The 18,875-nt window shown below is 38.3% G+C and overlaps 2 protein-coding genes across 3 annotated transcripts; both read right to left on the bottom strand.

Moving 5' to 3' along the window:
- Positions 1 to 1,670: 1,670 nt before the first annotated feature.
- On the bottom strand, positions 1,671 to 8,284 carry LOC120008484 (biotin--protein ligase 2-like). The gene is made up of 10 exons (XM_038858813.1): positions 8,059 to 8,284; positions 7,685 to 7,955; positions 7,529 to 7,590; positions 7,295 to 7,443; positions 6,450 to 6,570; positions 6,117 to 6,272; positions 4,988 to 5,033; positions 4,222 to 4,288; positions 3,593 to 3,669; positions 1,671 to 2,041 (listed from the first exon to the last, which is right to left on the bottom strand). Exons 1-10 carry the CDS (start codon positions 8,177 to 8,179, stop codon positions 1,999 to 2,001), a joined length of 1,113 nt encoding a protein of 370 aa, XP_038714741.1. The 5' UTR covers positions 8,180 to 8,284; the 3' UTR covers positions 1,671 to 1,998.
- Positions 8,285 to 11,424: 3,140 nt separating this feature from the next.
- LOC120008565 (serine/threonine-protein kinase MPS1-like) lies at positions 11,425 to 17,242 on the bottom strand. 2 transcript variants are annotated; one of them, XM_038858940.1, is made up of 6 exons: positions 16,857 to 17,242; positions 15,756 to 16,169; positions 14,578 to 15,575; positions 13,761 to 13,961; positions 13,094 to 13,255; positions 11,425 to 12,730 (listed from the first exon to the last, which is right to left on the bottom strand). In XM_038858940.1, the coding sequence occupies exons 1-6, from the start codon at positions 17,035 to 17,037 to the stop codon at positions 12,158 to 12,160; spliced, it is 2,529 nt and encodes an 842-aa protein (XP_038714868.1). In that variant the 5' UTR covers positions 17,038 to 17,242; the 3' UTR covers positions 11,425 to 12,157. The 2 variants fall into 2 exon arrangements, with proteins under 2 accessions (XP_038714868.1, XP_038714869.1); XM_038858941.1 differs by having other exon boundaries at positions 11,629 to 12,730; positions 14,578 to 15,506.
- Between the last annotated feature and the right edge of the window lie 1,633 nt (positions 17,243 to 18,875).

Genomic DNA, 18,875 nt, shown 5'->3' on the forward strand with positions numbered 1-18,875 from the left:
TATCATCTTTAATGTTACCAACACCTAAGAGAAGCTCTGATATACGTAATATCATAAAAGAATGCAGAATCTTCGACATTTACCAAAAAATAATCCTACTAATTTTTTTTTTAAAGAAAACACAGAATAATTATTTTATAATAGATCTAACGCCCAAGATAGGATAATCGAGACGCTCTCATATAATTTCCTCTCATATCATAGAAGAAATGTAGAATCTTCAATGTTACCAAAAAAAATAAAAAAGCACAGAATAACTATCTTTTATTTTTAAAATAGGGATTTGGGGAGGGGGTAGAATTCGAACCCACGACCTAATGGGTGAGTGATTCTTTACATGCAATGTCATTGCCGTTCAACGAACGACTCAAATAACTATCTTATCATTCATGTGATTGGGTGTGAAGTCACTAGATAAAATAAGATGGAGCCTTCTCACGCGCATTAACAAGTTAATTATGTTTGTCGATTTGGACTCTTGTGGTCATTTTCTCACATATCCCACTTAATAAGAGCATTTGTTTGATTCTCTCTCAAACCTTTTTAGGCCTACCATACCATGTTGGCCATGTGAAGTTCTACACAACATTTTGACTGATTTTTATTCCTTTCTTCTCCATCTCACTCTCTTAAAGAGAGAACAATCCGTGTCTACATTTGTTGAATGTGACCTTCACATCTCCATGTCTCTATGCCTTACACAACTTAATCGCTTTCCAATATACATTTCCCAACCAATTGCCAGGTAAGCACATGCTTCCAGTCCCAGCAAACTCAACCACTAAAAGTCCACCATACCCATAATCAGGGGCCCCCGGCGGGCCACACAGGCCGCCACCCAGGGCCCCAGAATTCCGGAGGCCCCATATTTTTGAAAAATTATTAGTATTATAGTAGCTCCAATCTTAACTTTTTCTTAAAGAGGGTTCTTTTTTAGAGCTCGTCTAGGCCCCCCCGGGAGACTCAGGTACAGACACAAGGCTTGTTATAATGCAAGATGTTCACTTCCTTCTCATTATGCATATACTTGATGAAACAAGACTATCTGTAATATTTAATGGTCATGAGACAGGGTCAAGTATGAGACAATTACTCAGCAATCGTACATGACCCCACAAACACTAAATCGACACAAGGAATTCAACACATCTGAAGCAAGAGAGAAGCCCAAAAGAGACAAAAACTAACGAGTCTGACTCTTATGGGTTGAATTTTGACCCCTTCAACTCTTTACAATTTCACTATAAATATCTGAATAAACTTAGACATAGCACCTTCAGGATTTCATAACACAAAAATAGGAAGGATGAGTTTAACACTCACATGCTCTTTGCAGTCCTTTTGAGGAAAAACTTAGACCTCAAATATAATTTCTGCAATTCAGTTGGAGACAATGTTTCTGTAACATGGACCCCAAAGACAATTAAATATCAGTTGCACTAAAACCTTTGTCAGTCTACATGTGGGGAGTGATAGTGTCCCTCACTTTCTAAAGAAAAAAAAAAGAGACAGATACGTAGAGGAAAAGGAAGAAGGAGACAAATAACAACAAATCATAGGACATACCAATGTCGGATTGTTGGATTGAACTAGTGCCCCAAGATATCAACCATTCATCTTATTGGGAAAAAAGAATCTTCATCCTGCATGTCTCTTATGAGCAACAGTGGTAAGAGGCAGTACAATCCATTTTTGCATCAAAACTGTGAATCTCTTGAACTACAATATGTTCACATCAGGGATCACAAAGGATTGCTTTATTAACAGCTACCTGTATATAAATCGAGCGTGCTAGAACCGTAAATGGAATCAAGCAACTCGAAGACCATTCCCGTTTATAATCAAACAGCTCTAATGCCATTCTAGTATTCTATATAATTCAATAGATTGAATAAGTGCCAGCATAAAAGGATAAATTATAGATAGCAACAATTCTTTAATGGTAACCATTTTGTAACTTGACAACTGTATCCAGAGGAAAAAGCTAGACAAAGATCTTCATTGAAGTTTCCTTCTGATTAGTCCTTTGAAGAAATCAAAACTGCAGGCACATGAGAAGAAGCAACGTGAGATTAGCAATAAACCAATGTAAATTATGATCTTGGTTCCGCATCCTAATGCATCAATGTAAGATCAACAATATCACATTGATTACCACACAATATGGAAAGTTTGGAAATTCTGGTGGAAGGCAACATGATGATAGAGAAATAACTCATTGAAAAGATATATTTGACATGTTCCAACTCTTGAAAAGATAGATAGAATAACATGGTCCCTAGGGGCCATCTTTTCATTAATGCAGACAACATATCAAACAGTTGTCAATTATCGCTACAGGGCCAGAAATTCAAATGAGCAATTACATGGAAAATATCAGAGCGAACTTCTAAGTGCACAAAGCACCAAATCTTCACTATTTGAACTCTTGACATGATGCACCCAAACCTGATTTTCTAAGTGCACAAAGCACCAAATCTTCACTATTTGAACTCTCGATATGATGCACCCAAATCTCAAATCAGGTACTTAAAATAGATGGCTTCCAACATAAGCAGGGTTCATGTGTGTTTGCCAAACTGAAAAAATTTGCTCATTACTAAGGAAAGTTATATCTTCAACAATTATCTAGCCCAAACGCTAGGTGAATGACTTATGGGTGGATAGAGATCCTGAGTTTCATTATCAACAGCCATAAAAAAAAACCCCTAATAAAAAAGTGTCGAGAAAAGTCTCACATTGCTAAAATAAAGATCTAATGGACATGTTATGAGCCCATGTGTTCCGTAACTAAGTAAGACGTGTTTTAAAGCTGTGAGACCAGGAAGGCCCTGTGATGGGTTCCGCTTGGACTTAAACTTGGGAAAGCAGACAATATCTCACAATGATAGTCAAGTTTGGGCAAGGGAGTCCATTGGTGTCTCCTAACAAAGAGAAACGAGGAAGATCATAAAAAGCTGTGCTCATTGTCGTTTACTGATACAACGAATTGGTCAGCAGTGTCTCCAAAGTCAAATAGACAAAGGCAAGAGTTCATATCCAACAATAGCTGTCACATGCAGCAGACGCTAGCTTTGCTAAAATTTTTAAAGATGACTTGGATTCAAGAAGCTCCACTAAATTTGAAACCAAAGGAGAGGTCCAACACATGAAATAATATGTTCAGAACCAGAAGTCTAGTCTCTCTAACAATTATAGATATGGTTGAACTGATGTTAATTACTGCAGAATCAAACATAATAGTTACGAGCTGAACAGAAGTAGAATCAAACATAATAATGTAGAACAACATCAGAATCAAACATCATAATAGCCTAAGACAGAGCAATTGAAGACATAAAACTATTAGCATGTATCCATTCTTTTCAAAAAGCAATTTGCGATTCCCAAAAGATGCTGAAACAGCAAACGAGAAACTGTTTGAAGATAACTTTTTGTTCTTCCATCTGTTTGTAATTTTTCTCAGAATGAAAGAAGGAAAATCCATGGCAGAATAGCTCTTCATCATATCACAATGAGACCATCTAGAAACATATGAATAATTGGTCAATCAAGCTTTTCCAAAAAATGTCTTTTAAAATTTAAACTATACCTATTGCCATCAGGGTGAAGCTCACACAGTTGATTGTCTTCTGCAATAGCTAATAAATATCCTGATGATGTTAAACCCTGCAGAGCAAATAAAAGAAAAAATGGAAAGGAAACATTTTACTCCAAGTTTCAGCTCCAGCAATACCCCATGGAGGAGAGAAGGAAGGATGCGAAACTTGGCACTAGTAAGTAAGATGGAATTTCTATTGTACACTATTCTATCTTCAAGGAGCAGATAATTATCCCCTTTCTGTCAAGTATTTATCTTCATTCGTTTGTAAATGAACTGCACAGACATTGTTTACTGTGAACTAAACTGGAACATTTAAAAGGCCTCTTATGTCTTGCACCCAACTCATTCATCCATGAAGCACAATTAAAATGACAAAATGACAGAAAGAGACTATCTACCTAAAGCAATACGGCTGAAGTCTCAAGGTAGAGGTTTCATTAAAAAATTCACCCAGATATGGAAAGAAAAATAAAGTCCCAGTTTGATCATATTCCAGAAAATAGAAGTTACCCTCAAGTTGATCTGATAAAAGAGCCTAGTTGGTGGCCTCTGCCAATGTATTCACATCGAAATTTTTAAAGAAAAACTTTTTGAAGAGAGAATTCTGTCACTCATACCTGAACTGTAACCACATTTTCCACCACTTGGTCGTCATTGTTTTCCTGTACTATAACTCTCTGTCCACTGCATGCATGAATCAAAACAAAATTTAACTGTATAAGTTTTAACACTTGCACGAACGATTATATACATATGAAAAATGATAAAGTTTCTACGAAAATCAAAGTCTGATCATGACTGAAAATTTTGAAATCAAGCTTTGGCTAATTGGTTCAGACTGGTTGAGTGGTGGGGATACTTGGTGTGGAAACTAGTCAACCAATAGTCTAATACCAATAGAAATCGGTCTTCGAGTGGGTGTAGTAGGTTTTGCCTCAAAATACCAAGTACGAAATCCAATGGTAAAAGGGTTGCAACTTGCCATAGTGAATAGTCTTTCAATGTCACAACTTTGGCATTTTCCACATAACTAAAACTCTATATTGGTGAAAAACATTGCTAGATAGAGGTTTTTATCTAGTACTGTAAACAGCAGAATAGCAGTAGTTGACACATATATATATATAAAGAACCTGAATGCACCATACTATAAATTTATGCCGTTCTTCTCTGGGAAAAAAAGAAAAGAAAGAAATACATGCAATCTCTAGTCCAACCCTGATGGGCGTGAATTTAAATACACAAATCATGTGGGCTGTGGCGCAGCTTTAGCCATATGCACAAGCAAATAGAACCATCAGTGTCCTTTCTAATTCAAGTATTGTACAAAAAATTACACAAGAGAAGAAATAACACAACAGAGAATGAAAATTGCAATCTGACCTATGTAACCATGTTTTATAGTACAGCCCCTCAAGTGTTTGAAATCCTGCATGATATTCAACATAAAGAAAAATAAGAGTGGTGTTATCCTTAGTACTGAAGAGAATTTTAGAGGGGAAAAGAGCGAGAGAGTCACCAAGCAGTCAGAAACCTTTTACAGTTATTAGAATGTCAGGCGACTAGACAGGTTTAGGCTGGAATGTCAGATGTGTAGACAGGTTTCAGAAGTTTTTCCTCATTTGGAATGGAAATCTGGTGCAGGTACTAAGGAAAAAAGAGTATTTATGGACGACTTTTGGGTTCATCTTCCCCACAACTATGATTGCAACTGTAAACGACTTGGCAATGGCAAGGAAAAATAAAAGCCAGGAGAGTTGAGCAAGCTGTTGGTGTGAAAGATTCAAAAAGTTTTGGACAAGAATCACCGCTAAAGCAGTGAAAGATCTATAAGCTAATTTTAAGTACCCAAATAAGAAGCAGTTGATTGCTCTGATTAGTGATACCCAGTTGATCAGGCACCCAGAGCGGACACCTAGAATTTACTGATTTAAAACCAGAATAGTATCTAACAGACAATGAGCAATTGCACTGATGGTTGCAGGAGCAATAACCATCCGAAATAATAAGCTTATTTGATATTTCTTATTTTATTGTCAATCTTGGTGAACTGTGGAATGAGGGTACTCTACTACTTGGAAGAACATAACTAATTAACTATGAAACAATCCAGCGGCCTGGAAAAAGTAATACAAAGCAAGCTCATAAAAATATTCCATCACACAATGTTCAGCTATTTTGAAACATTTTGCCTTAACTTTCTTACCTAGTTACCTTCAAAGATATTGATTGAATATCCATTACCTTATCTAAATTGATATGGACCAGATTTTTCCTTCTTCATATGGTGTATGGAGGCAAATAGTGTAATTTTCCTCTGTCCATAAAGGACAATTGAAAGATAACTACATGCAGTCATATTTAGTTCACAGAAATAGCAGTACCCTTGTGATCTAGAAGCCAGAAGAATCATTGAATGATTTAGGTTATGCATAGCAAAGGATTGATTTGATTGAGTATTGGAATGAAAAATATGACAATGGAAGTGGCAAAGCAATGATTACAACATCACCTTGATTTATGAAAAGGTCATAAAAGTTCTCAAACTTGTTAAAAAATGCTGCAAGTATGTCTTCTCTTCTCAATTGACATGCAGCAGCAGACAATTCTCTTAGCTTGTCATTCAAGCATGTTGTTGGTTTCCCGTTATCAACATTCAAACCAATACCTGCAATATCAAGCTTAGTTTTCAGTTCTCTACAGAATGTAATCAGCCTTTCTATTGCAATAGCCATGGAACCTTATCTACATACTAAGTTTGTTAAAACAAGCTACCTATGTTGGTGTTTGGTAGTTGGAAAGGAACAAAAGAGTAGCATATCAGCCAAAGGACTATTCTATTTACCTGCACTGACGTCGAACTTCTTTGATCTATAAGCTGAGGTGCAAAGAATGCCTCCTACTTTAAAGCCATTTAGGTAAAGATCATTTGGCCACTTTATTCTAACGTCAAGATACGGTAATCCCTGAAATACCAGATTTCCCAAATTCATGACTATCAGTTTCTAAGCTCCAAAATAACATATCATTCAAAATGTGGAATTCAAAATGAAAATGTAAACATCATTTATAGGGAAAATTTCTTCAAAATTCGTGATATAAACAGCTGTGAAAGTCCATCAATGATTCAGATCCAAATTTAACTTGCTTTCACCATATGAAATTTAACTTACTTTCACCATATGGCCCTTTATATAAGAGCAACCACAACAAACTGAAAGGTCCCATTAAGTCTTATTACTACAATCCTACAAGCTGTAATGCCACTATATTTCCTAGAATGAACACTCTGCATGCAATCAAAAATTATCTCCCTATACATATTGCACCCATTGGATTAAGGACCACAAGCATATCTCAATAGAAATTGATGGCTGCCATAAATAAGCAGATTCCATAATCAATAAATCATCCACTCGAAGGAAAAGGTCAACTTCTAGACCAAAATGCAGCACACGTGCCTGATCAGTACTAAATTAACACATAGTCACATACATATTTCTAGGTATATTTCTTCCGTCCCCAGATTAGTCACACACGTTTAACTTTCAGTATTTTCTAGTTAGGCCCAACAGGTTGAACTCGAAACATTATCAAAAATGAAGGAAGAGAAAACTCTTGTTTGGTATCTTCCCTATTAACTTGTATGGACTTACTGAAAAAGTAAAACATATGACCAAAAGGACTTACATTTCTGTCACACACATCTTTTATTGCCTCTGTGACTGCAAGAGACACTACGTATTGTAACATAGGCACCGTTCGTCCATCCTCCATTTGCACGGTAAAAGAAAATAGAAGGCAGCCTACGGGAGATTCCCACACATTCTTTGACCGGCCTGCACCAGAATCAGGCATCCCATCTCACCATAAAGTTTTAAAAAATTGATGACATTTGCCTAGGTCAGTAAATATCACTCAAACCTCTTCCTTTGTATTGCACATCTGCTACACAAACAGTACCAATTGGAAGCTCGCCAAAATTGCTGTTGTCAAAGACTAAAACAAAATTAACATCTTAATTAACCCAAATTCAATCTTAAAAACAATATTCGGAAATTCCATTACACGGATGCTTACCGTGACACAACGTCTTGAGTGGATGGCAAGCGGGGGGACCAAATGAGTAACCTGCCAAACCTACCGGTCGAAAGAGAACTCATGAACAATTCCACATTGAAAGACTGTTCTTTGGATTCTTTATCATCCATTTCTGCCTGCAAAAGCATCGATACTTCGCTAATATCAGGAAGTTTAACAGAGTTATTGTTCTTCAGTGATTTCGCTACTTCCTTCTCAGAGCTCGATTTCCCGCAGAGCACCAGCGTACAAGACGAATTGTTTTCCATATCTGAATTCAACGGGAACTTAAGAATAAGTATTCAAACCTTAGACGCTACAAAACAAGCACTCGTTGACGCATATATATAAATGTAGGTGACGATCGATAAAACCTGTAGCGGCTGTAGAGAGGCTGGAGAGATTCCTATTTGCAGAGACGAGTCTTCGAAGAGAGCGAATAGCTAGTGAATAAGTATACAGAGTAACGTAACTGGGGTAAGATGCGAATGGCATGACCTTCTGCGTCTTTTGAAATTTGAGGCTGCCGGAGGTTGAGCGAACCCACCAAACTGGCTTGGGAGACGGAGGAAACAATACGCGCTACTGTCACTGGACTGTTAGATGCAATTGTCACCGACTCATCCAGACCCGTTGATTTTCAGTTGGGACATATATATGGGTCCCATCGATAAATCGAACTGTAACTAAATTTAAGGTGGTAAAACTCTGTTGGGATGACTAAATTTATTCCATTCGAATTAAATTAAATTTGAATATACATTATCTTTGTTGGAAATTCGGGTCTAAATATAAATTTTTATTCAATTTAAAATTGAGTTTGAGTCTAAACACAAAAATGTTATTCGATTTACTTGTCTGAATTTAAATCAATTCAAATTTACTCAATTAAGTATGTCAAAATATTCAAATATTTCATAAATACGTGTTTTTGTGTGAACCGGAATCCACGTGTAAGCCACCCCTAACTAAATTGTTAGATGCAATTGTCACCGACTCATCTAGACCCGTTGATTTTCAGTTGTGTGGGACCTATTATGGGTTAATTGCACTCCACGTTTTCCCGTTCACACCTCAAAATTAGGAAACCCCATTAAAATTTAACCTATTCTGAATACACCCATTTTCATGTTTTTTTAAAAAAAAAACCCAAAGACATCCCAAAAGTAATCTCACTAGGCACCATCATCTCCTTTTTCTCTCCCTAAAGAGTTCAAGTGTTTCCTTGACAAAACCATTAATAACTAATGCAACACTAAGAGTTGTCCAGAAAACCACATTCTTCTCTCCCATTTCATTAAAAACTTGTTGTGCCTCTCTAATGCTCCCATACTTGGCACAAAGATCCAGCAATGCATTAGACAATAAACTGACCTTAGTGAACCCATCAGGCTCAACACCTTCCAAAGTCATGTCCCATATAAGAGTCAGAGCCTCCGTGGACCTTCTGTTAAGAGTAAACCCATTAATCACAGAATTCCAAGCCACGAGATCTCTTTCAGTCATTAAATCAAACACCTTGTATGCACTCTCTATATACCCACAAGCAGCATAAAAATGAACTAATCTATGAGAGGGTAACAAAGATTGTGGCGTCAATGGTGCGGAAAGAGCGATGGTTTGCGGACGCTGTGGACAGCTGGGGATGTTTGACTCTATTAATGACAAGAAATCAAGGATAACATGGTGCTGGGTATCCTCATCGTCAGAGCTCTCTTCGTCGTCGGAGCTCTCCTCATCGTCGAAGATGAGATGTCCTCTTCGCCCATCATTGTTGATAGAATGTGGTAATAGGTGAGGTGAGAGACGAAATAGAGAGGGAGAGGGAAGAAAAGAGAAGAAGGAGGGAATGTGAAATAAGTTGGCGCTTGGGGTGTTTTTCAGATTGGTATTTTTGTGTGAAAAGGGGTGGGAATGGAAATCTGTGGAGTGCAAATAGTCCCAATCTTTGGCAATTCGTAAGCGTCTAGTGCTGTCGAGCTGCGTTCGCAGTATTCCAAGAAGGGGGTTAGCGCCTGTAGTGATGGAGGAGTTGAAGAGTGCTCTGCACGATCATGGTTTAACTGTGTCAAACCTCCCAGATAAAGGCTGATGCCTCCTCGCCACCATAGATTTTCATCCAAGTCTCTCTCTCACTCCCTCTTGGTAATTTCATCGAATAGTTGCAAGGTCCTTTTACATTATGAGTAGAATAGATATCATCATCTCCTATAGCGTGCTTGGACATTGGAACTATCATTGGGTCGTCTTTCACAGAGAATGCTATCATATCTCTGACCAAGGCAGCGGATATATTACAAAAGACTTATAAGACGAATACGCCCCTCATGAAAGAGCTCCTAGTGAAGTTGGAGGAAGCTCGTGCTGAAGCCTCTTACAAACTTCCTTCTGCTGATAAAGATGAATGACCAAATATTTTCAGGAATGTGAAATATACAATGCTAATGTACATATTCTGATGTCAATGCCTGTTTTGTTAAGTCCCACATCGGTAAGATGTGGGCCTAGCAATGCTAATGTACCTATTCTCATGTCAACTTTTTGTTTATAAGGAGTAAGTTCACCCTTAACCACTAATAAGGTCTTTTCCGAAGCTTGAGTGAGTTGGGCCGAGTCCATTTGCTTGGGCCTAAGGAGAAACGAAGTCGTGCGGACCGGATGTATTTACGGAAACCGGACAACCAGAAGCGAGCAATATTATTGGTGTGTATGGGAGTGTGGATTTACAAATTACAAAATGGTATCGGAGCAATTCTATCCAGTTGAACATGACCTCGTCTCCACTTGTTGAGTCTAGCATAACCCAGCTCACAAGTTCTGGGGAGTCTTAAGTAAGATGTGGGAACAACTCCATAAGGAGCAAACTCACCCTTAACCCCTAACAAGGTCTTTTCCTAGACTTGAGTGAGTTGGGTCTAGCCCACTTGCTTGGGCATGATAAAAAACAAAGCCGTACAGGCCTGATATATCCACGGGAGCCGAACAATCCAAAACGGATAATATTGTTGGTGTATATGGGGGTGTGGATTTACAATATGTTTTGCTAATTGATGCAAGAATCCCACATCGGAAGTGAAGGGGTTCAATGTCTAGTTTATAAGTTGGGCAAACCTAATATTAGTCAACCAGTTTTCTAATGGATAGTTAGGTCCAATCTTGTGAGCTGAGCTTGGGCCTGGGGATTTGCCCCCTATCCATGTGGGCCTGTGTGTTCTGTTAGTGGTGTACCCACCTTCCCTTGGGCGTGTGCGGGTCTCGCTGCATCAGTTTGGTATCGAAGCCCGGGTTCGGGAGTGTGCCTGTGTCTGTCTGACGGGCTGGCGTTGGTCTATGTGGCGGGCCAGTGGGTTAGGCTAGACATGCATGAGGGCGTGCACGTTTTAAGTGGGAGGGAATGATGCGGGAATCCCACATCGGAAGCGAAGGGGTTCAATGTCTAGTTTATAAGTTGGGCAAACCTAACATTAATCAACTGGTTTTCTAATGGATAGTTAGGTCCAATCTTGTGAGCTGGGCTTAGGCCTGAGGATTTGCCCCCTGTCCATGTGGGCCTGTGTGTTCTGTTAGTGGTGTACCCACCTTCCCTTGGGCATGTACGGGTCTCGCTGCATCACTAATATCAATGATAGTGCCTCACAGGTCTTTGAAAGCAAAGCATTAGCTCTGCTTTCTAAAAGTAGAAATAACAATCTACATGGTATGATCTGGATGACTGGATGAGTTCTCATTGTAGTTACAGCTGCCATGTTTGATTGGCTCGAGTTGGAGGATATCTGCATTATTTTCTCCATACAAATTTGAGATCCACCATTTGTGTTCGGGTTTATCTTTTGGGCTTCAGCAGGGATCTGGTACTTCCATAAGCTGATTTGATTATTTGAGCTCGAACAACAAAAGGACAATTTCATACGTTTTTAACTCCTTCCTTGTCCTTGTGGTACTCTTACATCCTGTCTTAAATTTTACAAATATTTGCTTCCAAAAAGAGTTGGGAGGAAAATACATTACTTTTGGCTCTGTGGGCTTGTACAGACCACTGACTACCTCCCACAGATTACACTGAAAAAGACGAAGAATCAATGCATTTAATTTGCCTACTGGTCGCAATTCGACGAAATCCCAGAATATCCACTTGGATGAAGCACACAATTGCCTTATAAGACCAAACTGGCAGATAGAATTTGAACTTATCTTATGTGACCCTAAATTCTGTACAAAGTAAACAAAGGGGACAAGCTTATTTGCATAATGTGCATGGGCAATACCCATTCTGCAACCGAAAAACATGGTCGTTAAATAAATCGTTTCTGAGTGTAGCTTCTCCCAAACGCCATAACACAGCAGAAACGATAATATATAGTACAACCAAAAGGGGAAAACATGTGAGCATGATCATCCCCAGCTCCTTCTACACCAAAAGAGGAATTCACAAAGTGGATACATTTACACATGGTGATTTACAACCTTTCATTTTTAGTTCTGCCCTCTAATTTTCGCTAAACAATCATGAAGCTGAGAGCAAAGCGATGAAATTTGTGAAAGAAACTCACATTGTTGAGAAGGAAATGACTGAGATGGTAGAGGTATAACTGGGTCAACCAATAGTTGCTTGAGCTGACTGGACAGCATGGCAGCTTCCTGGTTATTGGCACAAGATTCAGCAATAAATTGAAGCAGTTTGCAGCCGTTGTATTGCGATAAAGATGGTTGCAGTGGGACAGGGGGCACGAGAAAAGGATGTTGAAGTAGTTGAGGTATCCGCCACCTTTCATTGCGATCCCAGGCCAGACATTTTTTCATCAGATCAAGAAGCCATGGGTTCGAAACTGGTTCGTATGTTATTTCATGGTTTGGATCTGTTATAACTTTGAATTTAGCCCAGAATGTTCTGTACTCAGAAAAGGGGGTTCTCCCATATACCATCTGATAAAGTATGCAGCCAAGCGACCAAATGTCCGATGGCCGACCACACTTAATAGTGTTTCCATTTGCATCACTTTCATTGCACATGAATGCCTCAGGAGACATGTAGCTCAAAGTACCAACCTGCAGTTCCAGCAGATAAAAGCGAAGCTAAAAGAGCATGATAAATTTAAAGGCACTCTTAAGTCTGATCGGTGACTACAATGACCAAATCAGGTAAATAACATAGTCATGAAGGCATATTCGACTAAAAAACAATTTTGAGAAGTCCCAAAATCATGAAGGCATGGTTGATTAAATATTTTCCTTCAACCATACATCTGACACTATATTAAAACCTCTCCAGCCTTTGAAATTCCTCAAAAAAAAAGATATAAAATAGATAAATGAAAAAGAGATGAAGAAAACATCTAACACCATATGAAAGACATCACAATGATTCCAGTATGCATCAGAATAAATAAGCAGTGCATAAATGGAGGTTACCTGTGAATCCCTTTGTATATTGGTTGTATCACTCATTATTGCCTTCGCAATACCGAAATCAATCAGCTTGAGAGAACCTTTGACAAGAAGAAAATTTGCTGGCTTCAGGTCAGAGTGCACAATACGCTCTTCATGAATTGTATTTACAGCTTGCAGTATTTGCTGCAAATGTTGGTGAAAATCAATTCAATTTTCCACATAATGAAATAGTAATACGATTTTAAAGTTATGCTCAATGACTATACTCTGTTGTTTAGGGGGATCAAAGGTAGGAGAATAACATGATGGCACTAGGCAATTCAACAATCACAGAACCAAAATTGTATAGTGGCTGAGGCGTATATTCCTATCCTGAATGTAGGAGAAAATGAATATGGAGAAAATACAAAAAAAGAAAAAGAAAAAAGAAAAGGGTTACCCTGCTTACAAGTATAGAAGTATAACAATCACATTCCTTGTCAATAATATCATAAAGCCTTAACCTCAAGTATTGAGGGTTGGCTACATGAATCTTTAATGAATAATGTTAGGAGTGCACCAAGTGGATATTCCTTCATTACTCAACCTGATGTCTAGAACAATTATTGTTACAAGAAAAATACATCGAAGACTAAAATATAAAAAACAACGAGTAACCAGTACGAAGGATAAGGTTTAAATTAAAGACCTGCCAGTAAAATCGAAGCCAGTTATCATCAATGGTCTGGTCAGAGCCATCCAGTTCCTTCCATTTCTGCGACAGCATGTGAGCTAAATCAATTTCGCCATATTCAAGTACCATGTATATGCATCCATCATCCTTGACTCTGCAATCCTTATAATTCATGGAGCCACTCATGACTTCCCGGAGCAAGGTTTTATCTGTCACCTGATACCAAGAGAAAGGTTTGGAGTATTATTAAACATGTAAATCCAGAATCAATTTTTTCAGGTTCTAAAACTTCATAAAATGAAAGCCTGAAGAAAATTAAGATGGCAGTACAAGGTTTAAATTTAAAAGAAGAAATTGTCTTTCAACAAATAAGGTTTTTCTTCTTTGTATATGCTGGAAGCCCATATACTTACATAACAACCTCTAAAGGAACAAGTGCATCAGCCATCATTACTGATGAAGTATTTTGGCCAAAGAGAGAAATGCATGAACTGGAATAAGTATTTTGGTTACTAGTGCCTAATATTAGTCCATTATGAAGGGGAGAACAATTGTTTGATTGATTACCTGTATTGCCAACAAAGAATTAACGTGGACAGATGAGTGCATACACCCATTTAAAATTTTAAATGAATGTTCCCATAACATTGAAGCATTCAAAGTGGAACAGCCCTCTCTATTACAGCCTAATAAAATTTTATGTGCACAGTATTTCCAAATATATAACAAATGATTAAAAGGTTAGGGTAGGAATCATAATGATTGTATTAAAATTTTCATTCATTACATTATAATACTAGTAAATACACAAATCTAGGTTGAAAATTAGTACCTCATAATCAACTAACTGTATAATGTTGTTCTTTCCCTTCAGCTTGTTTAAATACTCAATTTCCTGACAAAACCCATAAGCTGTTGCGTAATCACGACCTTTGAGCTTGATTTTCTTAAGTGCATATATTGTACAGTCTGATGAGATGACTTTGTGGACCTCACTGCTACCTCCACTGCCTATCTTGCCAAGTCTTTGGTAAAGCTTTCCATTGACTTTGAAGAACAAGTCTGGATCATAATTTTTTTTACGAGGCACTGTTGTACCTTTACCACTTGGAACCCTTTGCTGTTTTTCTGACTTTGAAGGCTCCAACTTCACATCAGACAATGAAGCCCGAGGTTGTGCATCACCTAAGTCATCAACACGAGCAGAGGGATTCTTTGGCATTTCATTCTCCTTAGGCACACAGTCTTCTTGCTTCTTAGATGAGTCGCACTCATTAACTCCCACATGATTATCAGTAGCTAATGAAGAAACCTGAGCTGCAATACCTGTCTGGTTAATCAATGTACCAAAGGTGTCCTTATGTGACGAAACCATATTCCTTTGAGATAGACGTTGAGAATTCGAATTGCAATCCCCCACACTCTGCCCTCTGGCATGAGAACCAGTATCTGGATGCAACTGAGAACTATAGGTCATTGAATTAAGTATGGGTGCCGAAGTTGAATGAACATTCGTTGTGGTAGCACAAAGTGGCCCAGCAACTGAAAATTGAGTGGCAGGTTGGCTTAAAAAGCTTCTGAACTCGTGCAACTGGTCCTGAATAACTATACTCCCTTTTGACAATGAAGCTGATACCCCGCGGTCCCCGCCTTCAGATCTTAAGCTGATATCCAGTTCTGGGTTCTGGAAATTATGCTTACTTGACACGTGATTGATGAGAGTTGATACCTCTGCTTGATTGCCTGCATCCCATTCCATTTCTGTCAATGCAAGTGAATCCATATGAGATGATAAGTTCTCCAATTCAATGGCCATTTGAACATCGGCCCCTGCATATTGAAAGAGAAGGGACAATATATTGGGGGTATGGTGAGAGGTTCCAGAATTAAACAGCATTGGCTATAACTCAAAATTTTTGGCAACATGTCCCAGTGACAGCAGCTGAATAATAACAGGTAAAGATCAAAAGCAAAAGCTACAGTCAAAAGGAAAAGGGATAGATGAAATACTCTGAGAACTGGTATGCATTCCACTTGAAACTTCACCTTTTTTCTCACCATCAAGGTGTTGAGGCTCAACATGCGACGGCAATTTCACATTGTCATTTTTATGACCAGCAATGGGCTTGAATTGAGCTGTCTGAACACCAAATGGGTTAAAACCATCTTCAAAGGTTTTGGTGAGAGTGCCGGAAATGGAAGGTGTCGTAATTGATGCATCTTCCAAAGTTTCCCCAACAACAGTTGCTTCAGTTTTTGGTTGTACCACTGAATTTCTCAAAGCATGACTTTGGCTCCGTGAAATAACATCATGGGACTTCTCAGTGTCCACCTTAGAGCCCACATTGGAAGCTGCGCTGCTAGATGCTTCATGTTGGGGAACAAACATACGCCTAGGTCCTATACTACTTGACTGCATTGTACCTGAAGATTCGTCAATTTAAAGAGATAAAAAGCAAACACAATTAGGCATGTCTGGGCAACATATTCAAAATTGGAAAATGTTGGGCTGAGTTCACAAAGAAAGGTAATACTAGCATCCTACTTCCCAAATTTTAGGATTTAACTTCACAAGGAAATCATGCAGTACTAGCATCTTAACATAAGCACTGAAGCAAATATTGACTAATTTGGATAGTTCAAACTTCATTTCAACCTTCCAAATCCTAGGATTTTACTTCACCAATAACTCGGGTGATACAGAGTTCTTAACATAATTACTGGAGGAAATACCTGGGCAGCTAACTTAATCACCATAGTAAATTAAAGGCTGTTAATTTGCACAAAATTTTCTTTTCTTTTTGAAATGAGTTGCCTGGCACAAATTTAAGACCACAAAATAGTTAAAACAGTAAAAAAAAAACACAATGAAGCTATCTACTTCAACAAATAATACTCCATCTCCGCTTGACAAAATAACAATAAAATATAGCTACATAATTAATATAGCAAAAATTGAAATCAAATTCAAATTTATCTACACTCTTCGTTTTGAAACCCTAATTTTCAGTCAGTGAAAATAAGCTTGCATTCATTGAGATACATAAAAATCAGAACAAAATTATGACTATGTATAAGGCGTGCTTGCATATGGATAGAGAAGAGTGGTACCGAGAGGGCGGTGTCGCTTGAATGCCGCTTGAACATGCCGGAGAAAATCCGGCGGAGGAGAGGAGGAGGAGAGCGATGAAGAAGCCGATGATGTCCTGTCTGAATTAGCTATCTGAGGGACTATATTCTTCGAAGCGGTTGGTTGCACAGATGGGACCGGAAGGTTAGCCTCCCTGTCCATTGCCAGATCTCACCGGCATTTCTGTTCGGAGAGGGGTAACTTCAAAAATACGGTAAAATCAGAAGAAACAGAGGGCATGATTAAATTCGAGGGAAGTCGAGTTTCGTTGCAGTTCCTGAGAAGAAAATCTGACATTGAGATATCGAAAGCACAGCCATGCCATAGCTGAGAGAGCGCAGGAGTCGAGGAGAGAGAGAAATACGAGCATTTTACTTTTTTAAAATGCCTGTTGGCGCTCTCCAGTAACTTGCTTGAATGTAATGGGCCTCTGTAATTGGGCCCATTGGGCCCCAACTGTGAATCGTGTAATACGGCTCATTTTGAAGTCCTAGGGATTTGCCCACGGGTTTGGCCCATATTTGAACAATAAGGTTCTGGGCCGTGTAAACCAACCAGTCCATAGTGTCGTATATTATACTCGACCAGTTAAGATTGTTCGTTTTTGTCGATACAAATAACTGAATAAGGCCCAACAGCCCAAGCACAAGAACTATTTTTTTTTCAAAGAATTAAGCTACTAGCCCAAAAGTAGGGATGACAAAAAAAAATCAGTTTCGGGTCGGACAACATCACGTGTTTACGAAATATTTACATGTCAGGACCCTAAGCCGAATTTAATTTTGAACGTACGTAATTGACCAAATTTGGATTGGTTTAAATCCGAACAAGTAAACTAGATAATAACATAATCCGGGTTAAGGTCCAAACAAGATTTCTATGTTTGGACCAAAACCCAGTTTTAAACCAAAAAGAAATTTTGTGTTTAGACTATGATCTTGGACATATAATTTATGTACAAACTTGATTTAATCCGGATCAGACAAATTCATTCATTCGGATTAAACATAATTTTGCCACCGCTACCTAAAAGGGATACTGTATATATTTAAATTTGAACTTAAGTACTTAACCAAGTGATCAACGGTCACTAGTTTGATCTTTCTCTTTAAGTGCTGTTTTACAAATGAAGGCAAAGTGTAAAGTGCAAAATATGAAAATACACGAACGTTGTCACAGAGTTAAGAGATTTGAAAAGAACAGTCAGTAACATTGATGGTGTTGATTTCTTATTATTTGGGTTAATCAAAAGTAAAGAACTTTATTCGCTTAGGCATATGGATATGGTCTCTCGCATGATTTTGAGGCAAAAGGAATCGTGCAGCTTTTCCTTCCCGAAAACAGGCACCATTATGGTGCAATTAGTGTGCACCTTCTTTGATGATGTGTTGCACTTAGCCCCAAATATACCACATAATAAAGCTGTCTGTCAGCGGGCCTAATTGTTTTATTTTATAAACTGAGGATTAAGAAAAGTAAAATCATCAGATAGGTCAGCCTCCTTCATAGATTAAGAAAGGTAATGCAATCTGAGTTGAGACAGCTATGAAGTATGAACCATGGACAGTATAAATTTCCACCATTACAAAATCTAGGATTAGGGGCTCCTACAGTAGAAATCAGTGCACTTTCCCTGTCGTTTTAATCGCAAGATGTCTTCTTTAACAGTGTGGAATCCACATAATTTTTTGAATTTGATAAACATATTAGACATATGTGATGATCACTACAATGATTTCTACTGTAGAAACCCTATCCCCGAGTAATCTTGTGGGATTGAGTAAAAATCATGACCGTCCAGTTTGTTGACCAATCTCCTCACTCTACAGGGCAGAAGTAGCTTACTGGACAATAAAGAAGGCCCATCCAGTAAGTTAAGGAGGGGCCCATTAAGCTTTTCTGCACCTAATCAATCGTGAATCAAAGAGTCTCTCTCTTGTAACGGAACGGCAGATGTTGATTAAGAAGTAAAGAAACATGTCATAAGCAGAGCACTTAAT

This window comes from Tripterygium wilfordii, chromosome 11, assembly GCF_013401445.1.
Source record: "Tripterygium wilfordii isolate XIE 37 chromosome 11, ASM1340144v1, whole genome shotgun sequence".
NCBI lineage: Eukaryota > Viridiplantae > Streptophyta > Magnoliopsida > Celastrales > Celastraceae > Tripterygium > Tripterygium wilfordii.

What these genes read in the sequence shown, in the direction of transcription:
- LOC120008484 (XM_038858813.1), bottom strand. Translation starts at nt 8,179, where the DNA reads ATGCCATTCGCATCTTACCCCAGTTACGTTACTCTGTATACTTATTCA. An exon ending in CCTCTCTACAGCCGCTACAG is followed by an intron (nt 7,956 to 8,058) that starts GTTTTATCGATC and finishes CGTTGAATTCAG; the next exon opens with ATATGGAAAACAATTCGTCT. An exon ending in GAAGTTCGACGTCAGTGCAG is followed by an intron (nt 6,273 to 6,449) that starts GTAAATAGAATA and finishes TTGATATTGCAG; the next exon opens with GTATTGGTTTGAATGTTGAT.
- LOC120008565 (XM_038858940.1), bottom strand. Translation starts at nt 17,037, where the DNA reads ATGGACAGGGAGGCTAACCTTCCGGTCCCATCTGTGCAACCAACCGCT. An exon ending in AATGCATACCAGTTCTCAGA is followed by an intron (nt 15,576 to 15,755) that starts GTATTTCATCTA and finishes TTCAATATGCAG; the next exon opens with GGGCCGATGTTCAAATGGCC. An exon ending in TACAGTTAGTTGATTATGAG is followed by an intron (nt 13,962 to 14,577) that starts GTACTAATTTTC and finishes TCTTGGTATCAG; the next exon opens with GTGACAGATAAAACCTTGCT.